At 33.4% G+C, this 18788-nt stretch overlaps 1 protein-coding gene across 1 annotated transcript in view; it reads left to right on the top strand.

Moving 5' to 3' along the window:
• The first annotated feature begins 1357 nt into the window (after nucleotides 1-1357).
• The window catches only part of Trpm (transient receptor potential cation channel, subfamily M), a 715965-nt gene continuing 698534 nt past the window's right edge, over nucleotides 1358-18788 (top strand). The window contains exons 1-2 of the mRNA XM_090378481.1: nucleotides 1358-1455; nucleotides 6412-6599. Of these exons, the coding sequence (XP_090234607.1) occupies nucleotides 6450-6599 (150 nt within the window). The 5' untranslated portion in view covers nucleotides 1358-1455; nucleotides 6412-6449. The remainder of the gene's footprint in view (nucleotides 1456-6411; nucleotides 6600-18788) is intronic.

Genomic DNA, 18788 nt, shown 5'->3' with positions numbered 1-18788 from the left:
CAACTCAGCCACGCTGTGAAAAAGGCCTTTGGAAATTCTTAACGTCATTAATGGGACTCGAACTCAGGTATTTTCCACAGTTGTGGGAAGTGAACACAATAGAAAAAAGTTCCTATAAGCATGTATCCAATTCTGAACGGTTACCAAACAATGGCTCTTTGAATTTTAAAAACATCGTTATGGATGTTTTGGATTTTTTTTTTTTTTTTTTTAGTTGGCGCATCGGCTTCTGTGGCCATAATGCACCTCTCAAGGTTTTTGCAGTACTTTGATCAAAGCCCGAGGCGGGATTCGAACCCGCGACCTTTCGGTTGCTAGGCAGGCACTTTACCCACCCGGCTAGCCCGGTCGGCTGAATTTTGGATGGTAAAAAAAATAAAATAGTGAAAAATAAATAAGACTAAGCAGACATGAATTAAACACTTTACTAGGCCTGCTTATTATTATTTATTATTTTATCGTTTTTATCATACAGAACTCCGTAGCCTTTTTAAAAATCAAATAGCTATAGCTCTATAATGTTCAGAATCGGACACGTTTATATGATTTTTTTTTTAAATTTTATTTTGGAACCTGTAGAAAGGAGAAACACAACATGTGGCACAAGGTCACCGAGTAATCTATCTCTACTGTAGCCTTAGTACGTAGTGGAAAGCAAAGTGACCTTGAGTTGCCTATTTCTTTCAAATTCTGGAAGGCATTCTAAAATACAGATTTTTGAACACATACCAGAATTTTTGCTCATACTTTTGAAACATCTTGTGCGTTTATGTCAACATTTATATTAAAGCAATTAATGAACATTCATAAAAAAATATGTGCATTTTTAATTAAAATAACATATACTTTTTATTTAAATTATTAATTTGTTTATTTTTTGGGAGTCTTATGGTCGAAAATTTATTTAGGTTGAGAATGATGTCGAGATAGTACCTCCCACAGTTATGTAGAATAATTTTTGTCCGCTTGAAAATAATAGCGATTACTATCCCAAAACAACCTAGCAATTAAGCGTTCGACACTTAAAAGATAAAATCCCGGTTTTTGAAGTATTTTAATATATTTTCAGTATTCAGTTCTTTTGATATAATGTTTGCTCTTACCACCTATAGATGGCATGCACGAGTGATAAAAACACTACAAATGAAAAAAATAAGTAAATAAAAAATAAATAAAAATACGCGGAAGCGATTGTGTGCAGTGGAAGGCCAAAGTTGTAACTTTATTTCGTATAAGAAGCAGAAAATTAAAAAATAAATTAGGTAAATGGAGAAAGCGTAAAGAATAGGTAAGTGTTACATATAAAGGATAGGTGCCGTGTGTATATACTGTATACAGTACAAATAATATGGTACTTTTTGCAATATTGCAGCCTGAATATCTACCTTGCTGTAGGACGTGTTTTGATTTGTAAGCGTGGTATAATGAACTGGAGTCGCCGAGGTTGTAACTCGAGTGAGTAGCAGTACTAGATAACGCTCGTGTAGAAACTATGATTGTTTTAAAATATAATAATAAAATGAATTAAGTCTGATTTTGACGTAACTATTCATGCCTTTTCTTTATTGTTCTGTAAATCCATTCGAGTTAGGCGCCTTTTCTGAGATGAGAGGAGGGGCATAATGTATGAATAAATGAAATAGTATGAACAGTTTCATTTTGGCCAGTTACTATCAGATAAAATTGTTCATATAATGCAGTGACAGTGCTTTTTTTAATTCCTTCTTCATGCTTATATTGCCTTTTTTCTGCTAAATTAATACTACTCTATTATTATATTATCTTTTCACGTGGTGAAAAATCAATGTTATGACCAATTCGGTGCAGTCTAAGAGTGTGTTGTGTTATGCCTTATAGTGTGCAGCTGTGGATTTTACCAGCAGATAAAATTGTTCATATAATGCAGTGACAGTGCTTTTTTAGTTCATTCTTCATGCTTATATTGCCTTTTTTCCACTAAATGAATACTACACTATTATTATACATGTATTACCTTTTCACGTGAAAAATCAGTGTTATGACCAACTCAGTGCAGTTTATAAGAGTGTGTTGTGTTATGACTTATAGTTCCCTTATAAGTGTGCAGCTGTAGATTTTAAAAAAAGTTTACAATTTTTTAATCTTACGTGGCTGGCTTTCTCTCTCTATATTTTATTATTATTATTTTTTAACCATCTTCGACTAATTCATAATACATTATACACATATATAGAAAACGTAGAAATGTTTCTTAGCAAAATCAGCAATATATAAATGACTCAGAAAATAAAGTTTAATTTTTTAAGATAAGAACTGGGCACTAGCATACCATTGATCAGGATTAATAAATACTTGTAAAACCTATTTGTACATTAATTTTCCTTCTTCATTGGTCAGAAAAATTAATGTTTTTATGACATCCTCCCCCCCTTTAAGATTGGGATGATAGCCCTACCTTCAAATGTGTGAAGATCAGGGTAAGAATGTATACCCATCTGTAAATTATAAACTCAGATTCAGTTTGCTTATATTTTGAATATTAAAAAAAAAGCCAGGAAAAGTCTTGATAAAACCCTCGTATCTGTATAAGATGGCTAACTCATCCTTGAAAAAATTAATTTAATCATCATTAGAAATTCTCAGTTCAGTGACAGGAATGGGGGTACAAAAAGTGGCAAAGTCACTACTGTATATTGCTACAGTTGATTAAGATATCAGCTGTGGCAATAAGTTGATTAGAATCCATAGGTATTTCCATTTTAGTATTTTGGATTTTACTGTCCATGGCAATGATTACTTTAGTCTTCATTGATTTAGCAAATAAAAGTTTTTTTTTTTTTTTTTCCTTTGAATATTTAATTGGTGTAACAAATAGTAGAAAGAGATTAAAATTTAGATTTATTAACACCAGTTATGGAGTGAAAGAAATTTTTAAATTGTACTATTTGCTTGATTTTGATTTTAATTTGTAGTCATAAAATAGTCATATTCAAGATAATGACTTCCAATTAACAAAAACAAGATACATTTTGTTTTTGTTAATTGGAAGGCTTACTTTCTGTGCAGCAGAAAGTAAACCCTTTCAATTAATGATTTACAGGAAAATTTTACTAATTTTAATTTCTCAGCACTATCTGTAGATATTTAGATGTGTCCAGCGTCAAGAGATAACAATAGATGTTATCTATTGAGGCTGTACTACTGAAATATATTCAGTATATCTGAAGTTCTAAAAGGAAATATTTTTAGGATTTAAGTTATGCAATGCACTTTATATGCAACAATAATTCAATATTGATGGCAAAGAAGATAAAATGAAACATAAATATTACCAACATTTAAATTATAAGTAGAGTTCTCAGCTAGTTTGTGTTAGGTATAGAATTATGAATAAAACATGTACCAAAATTTAGGAATGAGATACCCCTGAATTTTCAGTATATATTTAATTTACTGGAATTTAATTGTATTCACTGGAGTTTACCAGAGTTTGAGTATTATTTTATACTCTAACAGCTTTGGATCTGTTAGATGTAATGTCTTGCAGCACCAATGAATTTTTATGATATGTCATCTAAGTCCTTTTCCCTTTTTACAGTGCCCAGGGATCCTTGTTATCTACCAGTCTAAGTCGATGATGTAGAAATTTAAATCTTTACTTACTCAAGTGATCCTCTGAGGCTGGCTATGATCCCCACTTATTCTTCTCCCTCATGTTTTATTCTATCCCATCCCCTCAGGCTTGCCTCTTTTTTTTGCAGTGCTTTAGTCTAGTGTTCAAAGTACAAGATACAAATAAATAATGATACAGTTTTATAAGTTGATTAGAATCCAATAGATAGTGGTAGAAACATATCATTTATGATAATATATATATAACTATAAAAATTATAAGGAAAGGGAAGAAAGAGTGAAAAAAAAAATTATGGATAAAGGCTACTGATAGACAGAAGAAAGCACCTAACGACCATAATTGCATTATGTATAGATAAATAACAGTTGCTGAGAAAAGAAAAGAAAAAAGGAAAGATGAGAGCAGGTAGTGTAGCTACTAAAAAAGGTGGAAATAACCCATTTTTAAATACTATATAGAAATAAATAAATACAGTACTTATATACAAATTTATATTGTTGCATATCACACAGTCCTGGCATCTCCTCAAGTATCAACCACCAGAATTGCATGACAACGACAATATAGAGTCAGTCCTCTGTTCCTAACATAAAGTATGTGCCAAGGCAAAGCAAATGAATAAATAGAATTAATGGAAAGAGAGGAGGGAAAATTTTTTTAGAAACATCCAAAGTAAAAATATATATGAAAATAAGAATATAAGGGAGGACATATGGAAAGCCTGCATGTAATTTACAGTTGACATGACAGAGAAACAAAAAAATATCAAAAGAAAAAAATATGTATAGCTGAGAAACTAAATTAAAACAAAGAACTATAAATGTAAGATGGAGACCAGTGTCAGGCATAGTTGTAAGAAGCACATTTTAGTAATAATAGTAAGCAGCATATGAACACATGCAGAGGTATACATTACCGAGACAATGAAAAATAAGGAAAAAATTATGTAGAACACGATAGATAGAATGTATAAATAAAACAGTGAAATGGGTAATTAAAACTAAAGAAAGCTGCCTTGTGTGGTCTTCAACAACCATACAAAACCAGCAGTCAGTTCAACAGTGGCAGACCTGGTGGTATAGTAGTTTCACCACTGATTTTGTGTATGTGAAATTCAGATGGCATAGGTATTAAAGCTCAGTTCTAACTATGTGTGACTCAGATTATTTCCTAATCAAATGACTGATATGTTTGTGTGGGAGAAACAGTCTCTACTGTAACATAGTTGAATATTCTGGAGTTTTATACAAATTATTAATGATTGATGACTTAAAAGCACAAATACTTAATGATTGGTGACTTCATCCACATGAAATGCTTCTCCTTCCCCGTCAGGCATAGTTCTTCAATGAGAACTTCCTAAATAAATGATTGAAACATATAACCCCTCTACTTGCTTCTCTATTTTGCAGAAAATAACTCTTCTGGACTTTTGTTTTATGATTTGTATATGAACATTTAGATAGTAGCATGCAAATATTTGATAATTGGTTGATTGTTGAGCCAACACAAAATTCATGTGCAATCTTTTGATCATCAGTCAGGAGGTTTTGTATCATTTTTATACTTAATTTGTTAGAAAATAAGTGAATTCAGCTGTCTTGTTATCTATGAGACCAAGGTGCTCCAGCAAAATCTCATGATTTTACTTAAATAGAAAATATAGTAGGTTTTGCTTAAAGGCAAGAACATAAATTTTTTCCTAAGCGAGAACCCAATCAGTTTTTCAAGTAGGGCTTACCTGATCAATTTTGTGGGGAACCCATCAGTTTTCATTTATGTCTATTTCTAGGTTGACATGTAGATGAATTGAGCATTTTTCTAATTCTGAATTGACTGACTTAGTTCTTCTCCATGAAACTTGATAATGTTGCATGGAGACAGGGTTATAAGACATTGCTATTGATCACCAGCAGTTGTGATAATTCATTAATGCTTCTATAAAATTTCTTTGCAGTAATAAGATCCTTTTGGCTACTTGAAGAGAATTTTTTATATCTTTCTCATTTTTTTATTTTAAGTTATGTGGAGGGGAAAGCATAAGAAATTCTGAAATCAAACAAATTTTTTGTATTTGCTAAAGTTATCAGACTTTCCTAGATATTGAAGTCCATATGAGAATAGTTACAACTGTTATTATAATTTTTTGTTTATGTGGTATAGTCTGTAATTGGAAGCAAAACAGCATGTGTAAAATTAAAAATGAGTGGTTGTAAGGATTGATTGACAGCTTATAATATTGAATATATTTTTTTATAACAGTCAATTTTAGTATATATGCTATACAAGTTGGTTCAAATAGATATCATGGTAGCCAACATGCTCTTCCTTTTGATTTTATAAATTCTCTTAATGTTCACTACTTTTAATCCATAGCCAGAGACTATATCAATTGAAGATAAATATTTAAAAGTATGTGGCTAGTCTGAAAGGGCAGTTAGCCTCATGATCATATCATTGAGACCCGGTATGAGTTTTATGCCCAAGAACCAAGGTTCTGCTAACTTTTATCAAGTTTCAGACATAATTAGAAATTTAATGCAGGCCGAATTGCTTATTTGCAGTTAGTTTTTTATTTGTATATACATTTTAGAATGATTTGAATATGCAAACTGTCCTTAATCCACAGTGTACATTAAGTTTAAGAATGTATGTATATTTGCATAATACACACTTCAAAGAAAAAGCATAAAAATGGTGTGTCCGTACAATGCAGTTATCTTAATGATTCTTAGCTGAGGAGAAGATGATTTAATTCTAAATATTTTGGTGCTTTATTTTTATTTTTGCATTTTTAGGATAAAATATTAAAAGTTCAGTTGAGGGGAAAGTTTCCATGCACACTGCAGTTTATAAAATGCCTTGTGATTCTTCTCCATTTGCATCTGAAGTGGACTTAATTCAGAAGAGGAAGAAAAGGCCATCATTGAAGACTTGTTGTGCTGAGGATATGAGTGAAGGCAATGATGAATTTGAAGATGATGAGGTAAATAATTTTTATTATAGAAAGTTTTTTTAATAGAGCTTCAGTTCATTAAATCTGTCGTGAGTTTATTTCCATCGTTCAAAAGCAACACGTTCGTTCAATATTTTTCCATCTAGTATATTATAATTTAAACACATTAGTAAGTGTGTCAAATTTAATGTGCAGTAATGTTACATTACTTCAGATATTTATATAATATAACCTTTCATAACACGAGTAAAGGTAGTTTTGAACTGTCTTTAAAACATGCCAAATGTATGGCTCATGAAAATTTGACTTGGGTGGCACCACTAATAAACTGTAAATAGTTAAAATCAGTTTAACTTCCTTGTATTGAATGTTGTGAACTTATTTTGAGGTTCCAACTTTTAATTCATAAAAAATTGCCCAAAATTTAATATTATTAGAACTAGGTATACTTGAAATGAAGCGCTGTAACAGAAATTGTAGTTCACTGAAGATAAAACAATGAGATCTTATATACTTAGATTATTTATAAGAATCTTACCACTATCTTACCAAAAGTTGTGGGACACTTATACTTATGAACTTATTCTTATCTTACCAAAAGTCATTGGACACTTACATTTATTCAAATAAATGAATGGTATGTTGGTTGCCCATTGGCCATATTAATTACTTCACTATTGTGGAAAATCTGATAGTAAACTAATGGTGATATAATCACTGCTCTCCCATACCTTGTGGAAAATGACGGAATCTGATGTCAGCGATGCAGGCTGAGGTAGTTAGTTTGAGGCAAGGGCTAATGCTTTTTTCAGCACGTTACACCAAGAATACATGCAGTTACAAAGAGAATATACTGATACCTCATAGTTGTAGTTGCTCTGGTGCGTAACACACATCTAACATAACCTAACCTAATTTTTTCTGGCAGAGAGGGTTATCTGTGCCTTGTCCTAATTTGGTGTTGCTGTTCATGCCAAAGACATTCAGTTGGGTTAAGAACATGGCTCCTATGCTGACCACTGCAGTGTTTGATGTTCTACTCAAACCAGTATTTTCCAATACTCAATATAGGATACAGCATTCATGGTTTCATGCACTGCAACCAGGAGAGCCATGGAAAAATAACCACACTATGACACTTCTTCCTGACTATATATTTGGGATCTCTCACACACACACACACACACACACACACACACACACACACACACACACACACACACACACACACAGGTCATAAGCATTATTCAGGCCTCTTCCCCACCTAAACATTTATCAGACTAAAAGAGCATGTAATGAGACTCATCACTCCATAGGACCAGTTTCCATTGACATATAGTATGAGTTTGGTGTACCATGCACCATGTCAGTGGATGGTGTGCATTTTTTTTTGTTATCAAAGGCTTGTGGGCTGCAGTTCTGTGAAAATTCATGGTATGCAGATCTCTACAAGTTGCAGAATTTAGTGGAAATGTTTAGAGTGCTGCCATAGCTGCTCACAGCTCGAAACATCAGATTGTGATGGTGCGGTCAGGTAACCAGCTGTTCTAAGGTGTATTGGCTCTTGTCATTCAGTATTTTATACTTACCTTGTCATTTCACAGGAATTTTCACCTCTGGGATTCATTTCTTTAGAATGTTGCCAATTTTATATTAGGAAATACTTAATTCCTACTTGGTAACATGCATAGAGTAGGAATTAATTAGTAGTTACATTTTTTCTACATGATATACAACTCTCATTCACCTCTGAAACCTTGTTATCTCTTTCTTTGGACCAATATAGTCTACAGTATTTGTATATTTTGTAGTTGTGCACAAATTTTTGTAATCAGAGTGGTGTTCCATGATATTTGGCAGGACTGTATAATGGTGAGTAGGTTTTCACATGATGTTTGGAGTAATAATAATGATGCCATTATAACTTTTTATTTATGCTTTTAAAATAAGGATATACTCGAATGAAAGGTTGATTTTCACATTTATCATGATGAATATATCTAGCACAGTGATGGATATATCTAGCATTAAATTGCACATTGACTTCACATAAATGTTACCCATTGGAATCCACAAGTAAGAATAAATTCTGTATGGTCACTTTGTGTTGTTCCAAAACAAGTTTCATACTGGTGATCATGTTTTTACCATTGTGTAACACACTGGGTGTACTTAGAACTGCTTCTTGGGTGTACTTAGAACTGCTGAAATATTTTTATGGAGTGTATTGAGAGTTTGGGCATGGGTAGTGAAACATTGTCCATTCGGGAGCTGTTGTAGGTAACCATTAGGTTAAAACATCTTAGGATTGCAAGCAGTCATGATCTTTCCCTTTCATTTTCTTGCCTATTTTAGGCCAGGCACATTTTTCCATAGAATCTGTATGTCAAAGTCACGACCAAATGAATTTCTAACGTCCTCTTTAGTTGAGGCTGTAATTAGTCAATCTCAGGTGGAAGAGTAAGTAGAGGTCTTTCCCTGTGAGTTATTCCAGGTTTTTAAGCCCGCACAACACAACATGCAAATTTGCCAATGAACAAACAAACACTGAATATGGATAGGAGCAAAACAGGTTCAGTGCCACTTAAAATCGTAATTTGAATTAAATTTTGTCAAAGTAAAGACTGTTGTTCTCAAAGAAGATTGACAGTTCCCTTTAGAATTGTTTGTTTGTTACTGTGCTGGCAGTATGTAGTAACAGTGATTGTGTTTTCTTCACCACACTCAAAAGTATGGGCCTTTTCTGTGGTTTGACTCAGTTATCTGCACTGTTTTCTCAGTACATACTGAAGACTTTTTTCATTTGTGAAAGTGCATATTTTGCTAAGAAAAAATATGCGTATTTTAAGAAGCATACGACTTTCACCATTTTTATTTCAGTTGGCATCTTCATAAATGCTGGCTAGCACATGTGCATAAAACTGGAAACAATAGAGGAAGTTAATTTGGTTTCAGATTTTGGAGAATTTGAGTAAGAGAAACAGTTCATTGCATGTAATTAACAAATGTTTATTAAATTTATAGATCTAAACATGAACAGTAACAACAGAAAATTTACACTATAAATAATGATGTATTATGAAATCTCCCTCCCTCCCTTTTTTTTTTTCCCTGAGATCTTTGACTATGATAAGTAAACTGATAAAACTAACAAGGTAGTGCTTGTATACAATATTAAAATGCTCTAGTGTCCTTCAAAATCCACAAAATGCAGAAATAGCGAGCAATATTTACTTTCTTTCATAACTGCAGTACTCTTTCAAGCACACAGCCTTTATCATTGTATGCAGCTTTCCATAATTTTCTTTATGGCTCTGCAGTGAGCTTCTCTTCCTGATTGTATCTGTTCACAGCAGGATGGTTTTATTTTTTATGTTTATGGTGGTGGTGATTTTTGGAATTTATTCTCAAAACTTGCTTTCATGCTTTGCAGTGATGAGTTTTTCACCCAATTAGGCCATAATTTTTAAAGTAGTGCTCTACTGTTCAGGTGCATTCATTTGTTGGATACTTTGGGATTTCTACTTATTATATACCTTTGGACAAACAAAGAAATATATATATGCTAACTTTCCATTCTGATATATCTTGGTAAAATATGACACAAAATTATCTGTATTCACTTCCATTCATTTTCATTTACCCCCCCTCCCTTAGACTCTTACTGGATTATACACACAGAGAGCAAATATTAGGACTGTATGCAGTATTTATACACATTACTTAAATTTCTTTTATATGTGAAAATGAAAAAAAATATTGCTACCTGGGAGGGCATAAATTCAAATTGAAGAAAGACGGTTGTAGAATAGATGTGCGGAAGTTTTCCTTTAGCCAGCAGTTGGTCGATTGCTGGAACAAGAATCCATCTGTTGTAGAAGTTGATAGCTTAAATAGATTCAAGGCAGAACTTGACAAACATTTGGAGCGAGGGGATGGGTGAAATAAGGGATTTTTTTTTTTTTTTTGGCTGATGCTATATAAGCTTGCTTTCTTGCATTATGTGCCCTTGCTAATGCTAAAGATACTGTATACCAGGAAATTGAAGTTCATATAACATTTACCTTTTTTAAGTAAAATATAAGATATATGTAAGGTTTTTCAAATAAAATGTGGAAAAATTGAAAATGAAAAAACTTTTTTTTTTTTTTTTTTTTTGCTAAATAGATACCTTGTATGTATATGATAGAGTTGCTTAATTGTAGGATAGCATGCAAAGAATAGATTGCGAAGTGTATGAATTGTGGTATGTTCGTGTGAGGTGCATTTGTGAGGTATATCCAGTTTTTTGTTGTAGGTAAGTTACTTAAGGGGAATATGATTTGTTGAAATGAAATGTGGAAAAATTAAAAATGAAAAAAACTGTTTTATTTGCTAAATAGATACCTTGTATGTTTATGTTAGAGCTGCATAATATTTGTAGGATGCAAGAAACAGTTTGCAAGCATTGCATCCAATACATGGATGGTCACAATTAAATTTTGTATGCATCACAATTTGGAAAAAAATAACCTGTTGTTAACAATGAACGGTTGTGAAGGTGAATGACCTTTTGCAGGCAAATACTTATATAATGCCTCTTGGAGTTGTGGAAGTCAGTAGTGGTACCATGTACACCATAGGGCATAGCCACTGGCATTAAAAGGTGTATTCATACACATTACAGATGATAAGAGAGCGTATGGATAAGTCTGCTTGTAACATCTAGGTTAGGCTAGTAATAATATTATCATTCATATGGGTTGAAATAAATCGAAAATGCTTAAAAATTACTAAAAACGAAAACATCTAGGTTTGTTACCAGAGGTTTGGGGAGCAAAGTCAGTATCATGCCATAATCGAATTTTTAAAAACACGAAAACAAATCGTTTTGTATATGAATGGTATTGTAGGTTGATTTTTAAAATAGTTTCATATATATAACTTTTATTTTTATTTTGTTTGTTGTGTATTTGTACTGATTTAACTTTTTTTGTTAAGGAAAAGTATGAGACAGGTTGATACACTTTATTGATTAAGGTTGTATGCCATAAAACGTTGAATTGAAAATGTAGGTGGCAATCTGCTAGTGATGTAAGTATGGATTAATGCAATTGAGGGATTGCCTGTAATAAATACAAGTAGTCATCTTATAGATACAAATCTATATTTTAGTAATATATAAAATGTATTGCCATTTAAGAAATTAACATTAAAAATTATCTCAAAGCCTTGACAAATAATATTACTAAAAATAAAAACTACTCTTGTGAAAAATCCAAGCAAACTCTGCAGTGAGTTGAACTCTACTCTATATTTGTTACAGCATGCATCTACCAGAATTAATAACCAGTTCAAAGTAACTAAATTGAAAACTTCTCCTAACAGATGGCAGTATTTTTTTTACTCACTTAATATCCATAAATACAATGGTAACATATTTTTTTTTTAACAGAAATATTTTTCAAGTTGGGAACCTCTCCAACCCCTTTTCCCATAGGTCTCTAATATCCCTGTTCATGATGCCTCCATAAATGGTGAGGTCTTGCTGTGTTGTTAACTCATTATTCTGTTTAGAGATATGAAAATGAAAAACTATCTTGTTTAATGGCTGGCATCACGTGGTTTTGAAAGGCATTTATTATATTTTAAGCCCAAAGTAATCTTTTTTTTTTTTCCCAACATTTTTGTTTTCTGTGTCTTTAAAATATTCAGGATTTTTGAAACCTATATTTGGAAGATGACATGGTGAAAGAAACAGCATCCTTCCACTGAAGATGATTTCAAACAAAGTATTGAATTATTCTCAGAAGCTTAAACTGCACTTAATGGGAAATATTTTGTTAGTCTGTTTAGGAACGTTACTTAACCAAATGACTTTCCATCATTGCAGTTGTGATTTGGTCAGCTCTTTAACTACATATCCCATAATTTTGTTTGTGGCATGCTTCAATAAAATACTGTGCATCTACTCCCCACCTCCATTTTTATGTGGTAGTCAGCAAGACTCCATTCATTCTTATTGGTTGAATTGACTGATTAATACACCCAGTGGACAAATTTTCATATTATTTTATATTTGTAGTGTTTAGAAAGATTTCTTAGGCCATCCAAAATTTTATTAAAATTGGACTGAAAAAATTAGGCTGAAGCATATTTCTAATGTTTGGGCATTACCAAATAATGAGAAGTCTGATTGATATGAAATTTTTAGCACACATTCTCTTAAGGTGTCAAATTTAATTCAGGTTTTGTAGCCCTCCCTCCCAACCAGATATATGTATTAGCTTCACCTGTTTAAACATTATTTGAAGGAAAAGTCAAATTGAGACCAAAGTTTCAGTATATGCTTCATCCCCGGGAAGCTTTTAAGATCAGTCACAATTCCATAGTATTCTCCTTTCCACAAGGTAGGTACTGAATTAAAAAATTAAATCTGTATATCATATGATAGTAAATGATTAAATTAATTATTCTCCCATTGCCTAAATCTTCTTACATATGTATATAAGCTTCCACCTTACAGATTGTCAACTGGTTTTTGCAATTCGGTATCCAGTTTTTTCTCTGGCTGTTCTCCGTGAGTGATGGTAGATGGCAGTCTTGTAACGTCTCCTCTGATGGCTGGTGTTTCCCAAGGTTCATTTCTTTCTCACATTCTTTTTCTGCTCATTGGAAATCCTGCCCATGTGTTTTGATGATGATAACGCATTGCATAACACATGATGATAACAATGCATTTCACCTTCCAGTTTAAGAAACCTTGCTATACACAAACGGCTTCAACTTCTCAAATATCTACCACCAGTTCCTAAAATGCCAATCTCCAAGTAATTCTCCAGTGGGGCAAAGAAAACTTAATTAATTTCAGTTCTTCTGAAACTTAGCTCTATCTTATATCTCGCAAAAAAGGGTTCTACTGCTCCTGTGCTTATCTTCGATGGCACTCAGATTTCTAGACAAGATAACATATCTCTATTAGGACTACCCTTACTTCTGATCTCTCTTAGCATGAGCATATCACAAGTATATATTTCTTCATCTAAAAAACTGAGTTTTTTCTCTTTCGATGTCAGTGATATATATTTTCTAAAAAAAGTGCGTGTGTACCCTGTATGCATGACATGTTTTATGTGAAAACATCTTTGATGAAAATCAGAACCGTTTTGAAATCAAACTGAAGTTATGAACAATGTAATGTTTTATGCTCATACTTGCTACTTACTCTACCAAATGAATGTTAGTGACTGAGTTAGCGTCATTTAGTAAGTAGCAGTGGTGAGCATAAGCTCATGCCTGCTATTTCCTTAATTGACGTAAATGTTCGTTCAACTTACATCATTCATCGGTTTTACTTCAGTCCGAAATAACGATGTAATGTTTTATGCGCCTGCCCGCAACTTGCTCTACTGAATCAATGTTAGTGTCTGCATTAGTGTCATTTAGAAAGTGGTATAATTTGTGTCATTTCCGTTTCACATTTTCGTCAATGGACTGAACGCTAACTGTTGGACTGAAATTTAGGAGGTTCCGGCAAAGACGTTTTCACATCAAGAATCAACATTAGTGACTGTATTAGTGTCATTTAGGAAGTGATGTAATTTGCTTCATTTCCGTGTCACTTTTTCATGACAACTTGGTATTACTTCAGTCCAAAATTTAGTAGGTGCCACCAAAGATGTTTTCACATCAACAACTATTCACTCTGTACAAATCTCAATTCCACCCTACCATGGAATATTGTTCCTACATCTGGGATGGTGTCCTTAAATCTCTCTCAGGCTTCTCAACTCTATTCAAAAGACAGCAGCCATGTTAATTAATGACCAGTCTCTTACAAAGTCTCTCCACTCTTTATTTCATAGATTTTTTGTTGCATGCCTTTTCTATAGATATTTTGATCAGAACTGTTCTTCTGAATTGGCCTCTGTAATCCCTCTCTCTCTCTCTCTCTTCCAGACCACTTTCAATATGTGCTGCAACCAGTCAACATCCATGTGCTGTCCAACTGTACAGGATCAGCTTTTCTTTTTCCTCATTTATCACTTCAACTTCCATTTTCTGGAATGGAACAACCTCACTTCACACGTATTTCCTGAAAATTACAATCTACAGAAATTCTATCTAATGTTAGCAACTATTATCTCTGTCTTCCTAAACTTCAACCCTTGCACAGTTCTAAGTACTATAGGTTGGTTCTAATAACTTTCGCATTTAGGATTTTCATAAAAAAAAAAAAAAAAAAAAAAAAAGGTATATAGCTAAACAGGCTTGCCACAAGGTGGTCCTAGATGTTGATGTTGCATTAACATCCAAATGTCCATCCATCCTACAGACAGATTTTATTTTAGATAGTATCATATAAATTATATTAATCGCTGACATCACATATCAGTGAACCTGAGATGTGAGCATGGTGTATTGTCTGTAGCTATTTTTTTTGTTAATTAAGATAATTATATTATATTAACCTGCTATACTTCATTATTTACTTTGTTTCACATTATCTGTTTATTATTCTGTGCCAGAGATGCTGTATCAGTGACACATGTGCTATGAGTTACATATCAACCCCAGGGACTCACATCTGGTGAGTATGGGCTTGGCACACCCAGGGTCCTGAGCTGGATATCATCATTCTTCTTTTCTTGATGATTCCCTTCTCTCTCTCTCTCTCTCTCTCTCTCTCTCTCTCTCTCGGGGTAATTTAGAAATTTTTTTTGCCTGGTGCAACATAAGCCTCAGACTTCCTTGCACCATATGGCACGCTTCTTGATTAGACCTGGGTTCGAGCCTGTCACCACCAAATACGGAGAATGTGGAAAGGTCAGGGAATGACCACCGCATATCCCGGAGCAATATGGCCTTAGTTGCTAATGCTCCTAAAAACCAAACAAACAACAGCACACACCATATGGCTAATAATAATAAAAAATAATAATAATAATAATAATAAATAATAATAATATAGGGAAACTTTCTGGCATGTATTTCCCTATAAATAGTGATTAATTCATTCATCCTTTTTCTGTTTGAAGGGAAATTTGTTTTATGGTCTAACAGCTACATCTGTGGTAGAAACTCTGGTTTAATTTTGCACAAAATTATGCAGCAATAAAGGTCTCATTATAGACTTTCGAGTGCTGTAACGTTTTTATAATATCAATTAATTTTAAATATTTTTAAAAATTCTTTATTGATATTTTTTTTTATCACTACTGTTTTTTTCCTGTGGCATTCAAATAATTCTATTACTGTTTCCACTTAACTTTTGCACACATTCCAGAAAATATTTATCATTACCATTCTATAATATCATTTGGCACCTATTTTAACCTTGCCTGGCTCCTATTTTTTAGGCACTATCCTAGGAAAGGCAGCCATTCCTCAATAAACAACTCTTTACTTCAAGTGGTGTTTCCATATTAATATCAAATCGGTACATAATTGAGTATACATTCTAACTTTTGTATGTTATTTTATATATAAATGAAAGTATCTGTTTGGTATTATTTTAGAGGAAAAAGTTTGATTGATACCAACTTTTTAGTATGTGTTTTTGTGATCCATGGTAAAGGTATTAGGCCTAATTATGATTCCATATCCTCCCCATAGAGAAATATCTGTATATTATTGAATGCCATGGACAAAGTTTTGGTATACATTCCTGAGTAGATTGTAGAAGTTTTTAAACTTTTAAGGTATTTTATTTGATAGTCAAATGCATCTGAAATATAATGAATGCATGCAATAATGAATTTGGATTAACGGAACTTGGATTATATATGAATATGGGACTACAATTATTATTATTATTATTATTATTATTATTATTATTATTATTATTAGCCATATGGTGCAAGGAAGCCCGAGGCTTATGCTGCACCAGACAAAAAAAAAAAAAATTGAGTAACCTTGAGAGAGAGAGCGAGCGAGCGAAAGCAAAAATGAGAGTGGGAGTGTGGTATAGGCCTAATAATGACTCTGAGTACAGTAAGCAACTGTACAGTGAAATAGAGTAGGCTAGTAAATTAGAATGTCTTATAATGGGGGATTTTAACTTTCTGGATATTGACTGGATGTGGGTTGGTTACTTTAACAATAGTAAGACTTTTTTGGATTTATTAGATAACTATTTTATACAGCAGCATGTTAGAGAGGCAATAAAAGAGAGCAGTAGTCTCGATCTCATTATCAGCAGTGATTATTCATACATTAAGAATCTGCAGATAAAAGAAATCCCACATCAATACACTGTGATCACTGCCACTAGGTGGCAGTGATCAGTGTATTGATGTGGGATTTACTTAAAGATATAACTACCATCAAGGGTTTTTGCTTTCATAAAAGTGACTAAAGTGGTCACAGACAGTTTTTAAATTCTATACAGTGGGACCAGTTACCATCAGCAAATTCTAAATGGGAAGCATTGAAGGAAATAATCATAGAAGCTGCTAGGCTTTTTATACCAACCAAGAAATACCCTTCAAGGTCTAAACATAAATGGAGGTCAGATGAACTAATGAGATTTGCTGCAGAGAAGAAGAATGCATGAGATGCATATAAATTATTAGGTGATAGAAGCCTGTAGTATGTAAAAACTAGTTGGCAATCAAGTCACTAAGGATGTTAGGCAAGCTAAGGCAGATTATGAAAAATCTTTGGCGAAGGATGCAAAGAGAAAAATAGCAAAGATTTCTTTTCTTATGTAAACACTTGAAGGAAAGGAATGAATCGTGTGGATCCACTTAATATTGATGATTCAACTGTTCATGGTCCTTTTCAGGTTGCTGAAAAGCTGAAGTATTTTGCATCTATATTCATGCATGAGGAACTCTAGGGGAGTGGATACCAGAAGTTTTTCAAACTCTAACAGGGAGCTAAATGATTTTGTAATAACTGGAAGGAAAGTGGAAGAGAAAATATTAAGAGAGGTAATAAAGGAGCTAAACAAACCTTTAGCCATAATTATGAGAGCATTCTTGGATTTAGGGGAGGTCCCTGTGGACTGGAGGAGGTGTGGGAATTTATCCTCAATTCACAAAGGAGGATCAAATTGTGGTATGACTAATTACAGACCTGTTAGCTTAACATTTTCTCCAGGGAAAATAATGGAGTCATTGGTTAAAGAAGTAATGCAGGATCATCTAGACAGGAGTGGAGTTATACTTCAGTCACAGCATGGGTTCGTCAGTTGGAAATCTTGTCTGGCCAATCTGGTCGGATACTGTGATGCAATAACAAAGGAACTGGATGCAAAAAATAATTTTGATATCGTACACTTCGATTTCAGGAAAGCTTTTGATACTGTTGCATATAATAGACTGGTGTACAAATTGGAGCACTGTGGCATTAAGAGCAATTTACTGCTATGGATAAAGGGATGATTGAGTGGGAGAAGACAGAGTTGTTATTAATGGATACTGCTCTTCTGGGACTAATTTTATCAGTGAAGTCCCCCAGGGTTCAGTGCTGGACCTATTGTTGTTTTCTTTATTTATTAATGATATTGATGAAGTTATATCAGGCTTAATGTCTAAGTTTTCAGATGATACAAAGGTTGGCAAGGTTGTTATGACAGTAATGATGATATGCTACTACAACAAGATCTAGAAAAATTTGACAGTTAGGCTGAGAAATGGCAATTGATGTTTAACAATGGCAAATGCAGAGTACTGAATATGGATAGCAGTAATCCCAGATTAACATACAAACTGTGTGGTATTACACTCAGGGTAAGATGAGAAAATGAAAAAGACCTGGGAATAATTGTGCAGTCAGATATGAAATTCTGTGAGTAGTGCAGACAGGCTGCCATGACAACGTGGGGTTTTGTCAAGGATATGCAGGAATTTTGCTAGCAGGGATAAGAAGGTGATTATTTCATTGTATAAGACAGTGGTCAGGTTGACATTTTGAGTACTGCATACAGGTCTGGCCTACTGGTCTATAATTCAGACCTCATTTTAGGAAGGATATAGAGCTGCTGGAGTGGGTACAGAGAAGGGCAGTGGGATTGGTGAAGGGAACAAAGGAGGTGCTGTTACCAAGAAAGGCTTCAGTTTTGCAATTTGCATTGTCTGGAGACAAGTCACCTACTAGGTGATCTGATTGAGATATTTTGATTGAGATATTCAAGGCTTTGAATGGATTCAGCAAGCTCAGTGCTGATGGGATTCTTCCTCTTGTGCAGACTATGCAGGATGGTTGCAGAATAGATGTGTAAAAGTTTGCCTTTAG

This window comes from Mastigoproctus giganteus, chromosome 7, assembly GCF_048544385.1.
Source record: "Mastigoproctus giganteus isolate SK-2022 chromosome 7, ASM4854438v1, whole genome shotgun sequence".
Classification (NCBI taxonomy): Eukaryota; Metazoa; Arthropoda; class Arachnida; order Uropygi; family Thelyphonidae; genus Mastigoproctus; species Mastigoproctus giganteus.
Note: the sequence above shows the minus strand (reverse complement) of the source record. Positions and strands in the feature narration are given on the sequence as shown.